This window comes from Nematolebias whitei, chromosome 8, assembly GCF_014905685.2.
Source record: "Nematolebias whitei isolate Nwh7 chromosome 8, NemWhi1, whole genome shotgun sequence".
NCBI classification, from domain to species: domain Eukaryota; kingdom Metazoa; phylum Chordata; class Actinopteri; order Cyprinodontiformes; family Rivulidae; genus Nematolebias; species Nematolebias whitei.
The window spans coordinates 41,735,813-41,746,454 of NC_056505.1; the positions used below are offsets into that span (position 1 = coordinate 41,735,813).

Here is a 10,642-nt window from a genome sequence, read left to right on the forward strand (position 1 = left end):
TCTTGTTTGTTCTAGTGATGGACCGACTAACAGATGAGATCAGGCTGGAATCCCCATGGACTATGATGTTTGCAGATGACATTATGATCTGTGGTGATAACAGGGAACAGATGGAAGAGACCTTGAAGAGGTGGAGGTATGCACTTGAAAGAAGAGGAATGAAAGTTAGCCGTAGTAAGACAGAGTATGTGTGTGAATGAGAGGGAGACAGTTGGAACAGTGAAGCAACAAGGAGCAGAGGTCACAAAGATGCAGAACGTCAAGGACTTGGCATCCACTGTCCAGGAAAATGGGGATGTGGTAAAGAGGTGAGAGAGTCCAGGCAGGATGGAGTGGATGGAGAAAAGTTTCAGGAGTGATTTGCGACAAAAGAGAGTCAGCAAAGGCCAGAGGAAAAGTTTACAAGACAGTGGTGAGACCAGCTATGTTGTATTATCTGGAGACAGTCACATTGACAAAAAGACAGGAGAAAGAGTCAGAGTCAGAGTCAGAGTTTCTTTATTGTCATTCGCACCTCATGTGGTACATGTGGTGGAGCGAAATTATGTACACAGGGTCCCAGTTACATCCAACAATAAAATGTCTAAGAAAAACAGTAATAACATCTAAGATATGAACTAAGAAAAACATCAACTAAACATACACTAAGCACTCATAACATAAAACATTGAACATCAGCACAAACATGAACATGAGTCCGCGAGCAGATGTGCACGCATGAACACACCAACATTGAAACAGATCAGCAGCAACATGAAACAGATCAGCAGCAACGTGATATGGTTTTTCACAGTGATTATTCTAGTTAGAGATTCATGAGTCCAACAGCCTCAGGGTAGAAGCTGTTCCTCAGTCCAGTGGTTCCACACTCAATGCTCCTTAACCTCCTTCCTGAGGGGAGCGGGGCAAAAAGTGTGTGCGCTGGGTGGGCGGGGTCCCTCACGATGCAGGTGGCCCTCCTCCTGCACCCGGAGGTGTAGACGTCTGCGATGGTGGGGAGACTGATTCCAACAGATTTCTGTTCAGCCTTCACCACTCTCTGCAAAGCTTTTCTCTCTGCAGCTGTGCAGCCTCCATGCCACACATTGATGCTCGAGCACAGGATGCTCTCCACTGCACACCTGTAGAAGGAGGTGAGGACCGAGCCTCCCAGACCAGCTCGCCTCAGCCGTCTGAGGAAGTAGAGTCTCTGATGAGCTTTCTTGATCTTGAGCTTTCTTGAAAGAACTGGAAGTCGCAGAAATTAAGATGTTGAGGTTTTCCTTAGGACTGACAAGGATGGAAAATATTAGGAATGAGCTCATCAGAGGTACAGCACAGGTCGAACAACTGGAAGGTAAAGTTAGAGAGGCCAGACTAAGATGGTTTGGACATGTCCAGAGGAAGGACAGTGGGCACATTGGTAGAAGGATTTTAAAAATGCAGCTGCCAGGAGAAAGACAAAGAGAAGATATATGGATGCAGTTAGAGAGGACATGGAGGTAGTTGGAGTGAGGAGAGAAGATGCAGAGGACAGAGATGCAGAAGGATGACTCGCTGTTGTGACTGTGACTCCCGAAGAGGGAAAAGCCGAAAGAAGAAGAAGAAAATGTGGATTCACTGATTACTTTTGAGAGTTTGCTGCTTTGCCACTGACGAGTGTGACTCCACTTAGTTCTCATCTTATCAGTTCTTCTCCGGTGGGGGTGCTTTTCCACTGTGACCCGTTTCCCTGCTCTGTGGGCGGGATCATCAATGCAGTGGGCAGTATCATAACAGGTCATTGTGTTCGAGCCACACTACTCATTGTGGTCCTTAATCCCCCTTTAATGTGACTTCAATTTCTTTAGCTTATCCCAACACTACTTATAAGTCCAGGTGTGGCCACGTTGCACCATCGTCCCACCATATCTTTTTGTAAATGTGCTCATTTTTTGTGGCACCGTCCATCTCACATTAAATTTTAGCATCGGCCAATAGTTGGGAATGCATTATTTTTGGAGCTTCCATACCAGAAACTAGCAAAAACACACACTCAACACAGAGAAGAAGTGGATGTTCAGATGTAGTTTGCAGTTTTGTTGGCCGATCATCCAGTGACATAACTCCGCTGACCAATCAAAGGCTGCTGTCTGCCTACATCAAAATTGTCACCTTGGAGCAGTTTGCTTAGAATCACGAACAAGGAGGTCCCATAAACCGGGCTGAGTGGGGGTCGGTAAGACCTTAACTGATGCGGTGTGGGACTGATGACAGTAGAGACAGTGGGGAATCGCCATTATTGAAATATGTCCAGTGGTTTATGACGTATTCAGCAAAATGACAGACAAATGCACACACACACAAAACGGGTAAAAACATTGTCCAACGTTAAAAGTAAAACAAAGACATAGCAACACTTTTTGAATAAGATTGTGTGTAGTGTGTGTACTTACACTGTCATACCAACATCGCAGGCTGAGCTGGCCGCACATGCACGTGCTGGAGGAGCAGTCGTCTGTACAGCTGCAGTGCTTCGTAAAACAACCAGTGAAATGTCAGGTGAAGCTGCACAGGGTTACATTTAGTTTTCATATCTACATGGAAATCTAATTAAAAACATTGTTTAATGCAACACGACAGTATGAAGAGAGATTAGGACCATTTCCTCAGCAGCCTCACAGTCCTGAAGACGACGAGATGAACATTTCCTTCACATGAAGCAGAGGACTCACCTGTAAGTGAGTGATGTCTTTGTCTATATTCAGAGGGGATGTGACACAGCTGTCTGGGATGTATTTAAAGTTGTCAGGGCATGGCTCACTGTCAACTCCATTAACACAAGTGATAGAAACGGCCTCGTAGCCTCGAGAAATATCCCTAAAAGAAAGAGAAAAATTATTTCCTGTCCTTTCCATGACTGGATGTAGAGTAACTCTGAAACTTATCTTGTAATGCTGATGGTTCTCACGGATTACAGGCAACTGGATTAAAACTAGGGGTTGAACGACTACATAATTTTTTAAACTCGACATTAACATAATAAAACTTGAGTAGAACTTGAGTACTTGATGACATCATAGGATCTAAAGATGAAAAAATAAATAAATAAATAAAATCGCAAAAAATATCATTATTATTTATTGCCACCAAAAAGACCACATCATCTGCTAATAGCAGAGAATGAATCCTAAAGCCACCGAACGCCCTATCCCACACTCATGGAGCATCCCCCACAGTGTACCCTGAGGAACACGGTCAAACGCCCTCTCCAAGCCCACAAAACCCATGTAGACTGGATGAGCAAACTCCCACGACCACTTGAGGACCCTAGTGAGGGTAAATAGCTGATCTAGTGTTCTACAGCCAGGAAAGAACCCACGTTGTTCCTGCTGGATCTGAGGTTCGAAACAATTGGACTCGCTTCTCCAGTACCCCTGAATAGACCTTATCAGGGAGGCTAAAGAGAGTGATGCCCCTACAATTGAAGCATACACTCCAGTCCCCCTTTTTAAAGAGGGGAACCACCACCCCAGTCTGTCAGTCCAGTGGCACTGCCCTTGATGTCCACACGATGTTGCAAAGGTGTGTCAACCAAGACAGCCCCACAACATGGTATGGTATAAAGTTTATTCATTTAAAAAAAAAAAAACAACAATTCCATAACAATATAAAAAAATACAAGAGATTTAAAATGAAAGGCAGCAGAAAGAAGAAAAAAATCTTATTATATCTGCCCCTTTTTTCAAACAATTAGTTCAATCATAATAATTTTCAAGTAACAGAACAAAATGAATAACTCTTTTTAATTTTTCTAATTCTAATACAAAAAAACACACTAAGCTACTTCATATATTTTTTTAACAATTCAGCTTTGATCTTTTTCTTAAATGTACACATTGACTTGGCATTTTTAACATCACTCTCTAGACCATTCCACAATCCAATTCCTTGGATTGAGGTAGACCTTCCCTTCAGACTAGTTCTGAATTTTGGTTTGACAAACATCTCTATCCCCTTAAGATTATAACAACTTTGTCTTTTAACAAAATTTCTTTGGATATTTAATGATAATGTGTTATTTTGAGCCCTATACATAACTGATAAAATACTATAATCTACCAAATCATGGAACTTTAATAACTTCAGTTAATAAAATAATGTGCTTGATGGGTGACTGTAATGCTTTCTGGTGATGATTCTTATAGCTCTTTTCTGTAAAATAAAAACAGGCTTTGTAAATGTTTTACACGCTTTCGCCCAAACATCAATGCAATAGATTAAATGTGGAATGTAGTATGTCAGGACAGCTTTGCTGTGGACACACTACTAATTAATTATTCATAAAGCTAGTTCAAGCACAAAGAATATTAATTGTTTAATTACAACGGATTCTTTTCTTTTTCGAGTTAAATTTCTGCCATGTGACCGAGATAACTGTGAGTGGATTGTTTAATCAGTGACATGAGACGCCATTTTATCTTTGACCCATCAGAATAAATGCCGTCATTTATTTAACAGAATCAAAATTTAACATCAAAACATGTACACATTGATTTGCTGATCTTTTTCTGATGAATAAACTTGGCACGCTTTACTAACAAGACAACAGAACATTACTGATTGAGGCTGATTCACCTCTGAAGGCATCTAGATTACTGGCGAATAGCAAGGTTAAGAGAGGAGAAATAGATTTAAGGAGAAAGTTTTAGATGGATGATAATAGATGTGTGGAACCAGAACATTGCACCCTTCCTCCGACATCCAGATCAGCTTTCCGGTACACTTCAGGACATGCAGCGACTTTGTTACCTGAGATGGGGGATCCCTCAACTCCGGAACAGAAGTCCATTAGTACGCTCCATTTCTAGCGTCTCTGGTTAAAGTAGCTGGGTCATCAGAATAAATGCATATACTCATGAGGTACTCGGTTCCACCGAATAAGCTTCCTTAGCAGTGGAGCATTTACTGCTCGAGTTGAGGACATAGCGATGCGAGCTGTGACTCCGCTAAATGGAGGGACCCCTTGGCACATGGTCCCATCCATCCGCTGCTTAAGTGAGTCTCATCTCTGACCGAAAGTTCCAGCAAGACTCGAAAAGACTAAGACTCGTGACGACTAAGACTGAAGACTTAGCCCTAAGACTTAAGACTCTGACTGATTTCTAGCACTGAACTCCAAGACTGAACTGAATAGTTCCACAAAGTGTTCCTTTTAAAGGGGTATACACTTCCTGTTACGTGGTACTTCCTGATTGGTTGAAACAACCAGGAGGGGTGTGGTTCTAGTGATGTTAGAGGGTCACTAGAAGTCATGAGACAACAGGGATGTTTTAAAAAACGGTTAGTACAGACAGAGAAATATTATGACGAGGTGAGACAAACACAGGTGTCAGTTGAAGTTATTTACTGTCTGCAAGGTTTAAAAGCAAGACACTTTGTTCTAATAACTCGTCTCTGTTTGTCTCTGACTTTCGACCGACATCACTACTCCTCATTCAGACAGAAGACTAAATGCACACTTACTTCGTAAATAGGCATTTAACTGTATGATCAAAAATCTGCTGAGGTTTAAAAATTATTAATACTGTTTCACAGTTGATTTAAATGAGTGGTTCACTTCAACATATAGAAATGGTATGAACTAAACACACTTTTTGATTATCAAGATATTGTAAAATAGTAATGACAATATAAAAAAGAAGAGTGTTCTTTCAATTGATAAATTCAGGATTCAATTAAATAGTCTCTTGATGAGATAATTTGTATTTCTGGATTCAAATCAATGAAATAGCAGTTCCTGTCCCTTGAAGGTCTTCAGAGACAGATTGATGTCGGAGGCCTAGTTCACTACAGTCCCCCCTTTGGAAATCATCGCCTGTCCATGGGGATGAATTCCAACATGAACTTGCGCCTCCGAATGTCCTTGATGTTGATGTAATCCACCAAGAGGAAAACAAAAGTCAAAGAAGTTAATCCCACAACGGTTTAGGTAATTCCACAATGTTGTTGGTAATTCCATAATGTTGTTGGTAATTCCATTGCAGCAATGCTTTAACCCCTTGGAAACAAAGTCTGTAATCCATTGGAAAAAGTCATATAATCCACAATGATAAATCCACAACGATTGGAGGTGTTGATTGATCAGCATGCAGAGCGGTTCCCTCGATTGAACTGCAGAGGTGACCACTGGATGGAGTTTGGAGACCCACGTTGGAGTTGTAAGTCCCTTCAGCGAAGGTCGTTGCTGGTGGTTCCCAGTGGATGCCATTCTGGTTCTATGTGTTCATGCATTTATGTGGTTTTAGGTGGGCTTATGAGTGGGATTTTGCATAAGACCTTAACCTATATGCACATGGTGTGTAAGCTATCATGGTTTAGATCAGCTACAGGTACCAGTTAAAGGGTGGGTCATGCTGAAAAATTATATATAGGGATTTATACCTATAGAAGGGCATTCCAAACTATTCTTCCTTTCCTAACTTGGTTTAAGTTAGATTTACATGGCAAAATATAGTTTGGTTCAATTGTCTGTTGTCCCTTTAGACGAACGACTTGAGGTTTGGTTTTTTGGTTTTCCCCCTAAATGTTTTGGAGTCTATGGCGAGACTCAACTTAAGGATTAGCTACCCCCCCGAATAGGATTGTTCGAGTAGGTTTGGCTTGAGCATCGTGAGACCAATGTAGGTAGCATTAATCTACATTGATTCCTCAAAGATTGAAGTTTAACAAATGAACTGCATGTTGGCATAGTTAAAGTCCTCATAGTCTCTAACTAAAGTACACACAAAATTCATTCTTGCTGGGGGTGTTCAGAAACAATACCAAAACCAATAAACAATGTCTCAACATCGACAAAAGTAGTGATTAAGCAACTAGAAAACGACGTTTCAGTGCGTCACTCACTCTGACTGCCAGATTCCATCCCGCTTATCTGTCTGGGTGTTTTTAACACTTAATCAAGCTAGGACTTATTTAGTTTCTGCTTGGATGACCTTTTTTCCCACGAGGTCTGAGTTTGTGAGATCTTTGTCTCCTGTGGAGTTATTGAACGCCTTGTGTAGTTTAACCTGGTTTTGATGTACTCATTTAACAATTGGCTCTTTTTGGCCTTTGCTGATTTTGATCTGGTGGACAACTGGAGACAGTCTGTTATCAGGTGGGGTCCAGTCCACCTGGGCATCAGTTTGCGGGCGCGAGTTCCGGTCCCGGACTCTCCTTTCCAGGTTGTGGGGGCGAACGTGTAGTACCAGACCCTATCTCCCACTTGGAGTTCCTCGTGAGAGGCCTTTTGGTCATAGTATGCCTTTCGTCCTTCAGCGGATTTTTCCAGGTTTCTCTGGGCAAACGCAAAGGTGTTTTTAAGGTGTTCTTCCAAGTAATTCATGTATTGTTGTGTTGTGTAGGCTGTTGCCATGGCGGCATCGTCTGGTTGGTACAACAGGTGTAGAGGGAGAGTCATTTGTCAACCCGTCATCATCTCGAAGGGAGAGATGCCAGTCGATGTGTTTGGAGTGGCCCTTATGGCCATGAGGACCAGAGGGAGTTTCACGTCCCAGTCCTTGTGGTTCGCGGCTACGTATTTCTTCAAAATACTTACCACAGTTCTGTTTGCTCTCTCCACTTGGCCTGAGGCCTGTGGGTGGTAGCCAACATGGAAGTTGACTTTGATGCCTAGCATCTTCCACAGTTTTTTCATCACTTCAGCTGTGAAGTGTGTACCTTGGTCTGAGTTCACCCTGAGGGGAAGTCCAAACCTTGAAAATACATGATTCATTAGTAACATAGCAGTTGTTTGTGCTGTGTCGTTAGGAGCTGGTAGGCATTCTACCCATTTGGTAAATGCGCAAGTTACCGTGAGAAAATATTTATTTCCTCTAGTGCTCTTAGTAAGTGGTCCAACCCAGTCGATCTGGAGGTCGGACCATGGGAATGCAATGCCTCTACTTTGCAGTGGTGCTTTGTGGAGTGGTCTGGATGGTTGAAACTGGCCACAGACCAGGCACCCTTTTATGTAGTCCTTGACATCCTTTTTCATTCCAGGCCAATAAGCAACTTGTTTTTAATGCTTTCAGCGTGGCGTTATCTCCCTTGTGTCCTGCAGACGGGAGGTCATACGCATGAACTAACATCACCCCCCTGTGGTCATGGCGGACCACGAACACGGGTGAGGACGTCGGTCCATGAGCAAAAGTTAGGATGCCCTTGATTAGTTTTAGCTGTTTGCGCAGCTAAAAGAGAACTTTAAGGTCTGGATTGGAATCCAGGTTGGCTTCGGACGGAGTGTATTTCTCTGGGTCAGTCAAGTACAGTATCATCGAGTTTATCGCAGGATCCGACTTCTGAAGTTGGATGATGTCTGGGTCAGTCAGCACGGGTTGTACAGAGACTGTGTTGTCAGCCGGCTGTGCACGTGTGACTGCCATTACCTCGGCTGTAGGTTGTACTGACAGAATTGCGAGCAGCCAGGAGGGGTCAAAGGACCACGGAGGGCCGTCCACGGCTCCGTCCTTGGCTAGGAAGTCTGCAAGGTCATTATACCGCTTGTCATCGCCTAGGACTCTTGAATGTCCTCGAACCTACTTCCAGTAGACTTGTAGGTCATGTGATGTCAGCAAGTGATCACATGCCATGAAAAGCTCTTTGTGTTTGACCACTTTCTTGTTGCTTGTGAGAAAGCCGTTCTGTTTCCACAGAGCGAGATGACACAAGAAACTAAGTCGAGCGTAATTAGAGTCCGTGCAGATGACTAGCGTTTGGATGGAGCGTTCTACTGCCATCTGGAGAGATATTAGGATTCCTGCTATCTCAGCGTACTGAGAAGTCTGAGAGCCTAATTTATAGCTAAAAGTGACCCCTTCTTAGTCTAGGAGGAGAATCCCTCCAACACCTGATTTGCAGGTTGTTCGTGGTGGAATGAGCATCCATCCACGTACAGTGTTGTCATATCTTTGCAGATATTGCTATCAAAGTAGTGGTGATTCGGGTCCTCATTTACTGAGGGTTTTTCCGCAGCTGGCGGTTGGATGGCTGGTACATCTTGTGTACATTTCTGGCAGAGTGCCAGGTCGGTGCCCAAATGTGACTTCTTGTTTTGTCCGTAGCGGATGTCTAGGTCAAAACTTTGAAGCGCCATGAGCCACGTGGCTACCCGCAAGTTTGTCACCACACTATCTCTGATGTGTTGGCTATTCAGGAAAGTTACTAGCTGGTGGTGTGTTTCAACAATGATTCTTTGTCCACCGATGTAACTGGAAAAGTGTTTAACTGCCCACACAGTGGTCAGTAGAGCTTTCTCACAGTCTGAGAACTTTAATTCGGGGCTTGCAATTGTCTTACTGGCGTAGGCCACCACACGCTTGTCTTTGTCGTGCATCTGGTACAGACCTACACTCATGCAGTGAGCGGAAAAGCCCACTTCCAGGTGAAACTCTTTGTTGTAGTCTGGATAGAATAGACATGGGGGTGACTAGAGTCTGTCCCTGAGAGCGTTCATTGCCTGCTTTTGGTTATCAGTCCAGACAAATGGGACGTCTTTCTTTAAGAGTTCAGTCAGTGGTTTCGCAAGGTCTGCATAGTTCTCTATGAATTGGCGTGAGTACTTACACACGCCCAGAAAACTTTGTAGTTCTCTGAGATTGGTGGGGACTTTGAGATTGTCTAGGCCTTGGGTGCGAGTCATCTGTAGTTGTACTCCGTCTGGACCTACTAGTAGGCCAACGTAGTCTACCTTGGTCCTGCACCACTGGCATTTTGACAGTGAGATTTTAGTACCAGCAATAGTCAGTTGACTCAGAACGTGGTCGATCTCAGCCAAGTGTAAGTCCAGTGTTGGCTGCCTCAAAAGGACATTGTCCACGTAGATCAGTGTCCCACATCCGTGGGCGTCTGGACATGCTTTGTTCAAAAAGATGTTGAACCCAGCTGGTGAGTTAGCATAGCCAAAGGGACACCTGGTGAAGGTGTATTGTCGGCTACCAAAAGTGAAAGCTAGTTTGTGTTGGTCCTCAGCGCGCACAGGAATGGTCCAAAAACCAGAGGCGACGTCGAGGGTGGAAAAGTACTTACCACCTTGGGCAGTTCCTGTTGGATCTGGGTCATTGGCCACCTAGATAAAGGAACTTGTTTGTTTAGCTTTCTGTAGTCTATGGTAAGTCTCCACTTACCATTTGGTTTCAAAACTGGCCATAAAGGTGCAGAGTAGGTGCTATTACATTGTCTGATTATGTCTTTATCTAAAAGGTCATCAATGATTTCCTTGACAGGTTGATGTGCAGCCAGGGGAATCTTGTATTGTCTGACAAATGTAGGCGGTGAGTTTGGCGGAGTTGGGATGCTCACTGTGTGGAGCGAGGTCAACCCACAATCCATTGAGTCAGTCGAGAACGACTTCTCATATTTCATGAGAACTTGTCGGAGTTTGTCCCTTTCTTCATCAGTCGTCAGGGCGTGGGCTTGGGCGACCACCTGTTCAATCTGTGAAGAGATTGTTAAGGGTTCTTGATGTTTGGGGAGCTCCAGTAAGTCCCTTTCTGTGTCGTCAGACCTGTCTATAGGTAAGGCACTATAGGTTTGAGGTCCTTTATCAACATCATTGGTTGAGAAGAGAGCTATGGCCTGTGTTGGTTTCGTGAATGTAGTGAACTTAACCTGATGTCAAGACTAAGCCTAAGGTCAAAACCCT

At 43.5% G+C, this 10,642-nt stretch overlaps 1 protein-coding gene across 1 annotated transcript in view; it reads right to left on the reverse strand.

Moving 5' to 3' along the window:
• Window positions 1-10,642, reverse strand: part of LOC119413689 (histone-lysine N-methyltransferase EHMT1-like) — a 132,588-nt gene that overhangs the window by 91,364 nt on the left and 30,582 nt on the right. Inside the window, exons 3-4 of the mRNA XM_037680744.1 lie at window positions 2,694-2,838; window positions 2,415-2,492 (exon numbers count right to left, since the gene is read on the reverse strand). Coding sequence (XP_037536672.1) covers window positions 2,415-2,492; window positions 2,694-2,838 — 223 coding nt within the window. The remainder of the gene's footprint in view (window positions 1-2,414; window positions 2,493-2,693; window positions 2,839-10,642) is intronic.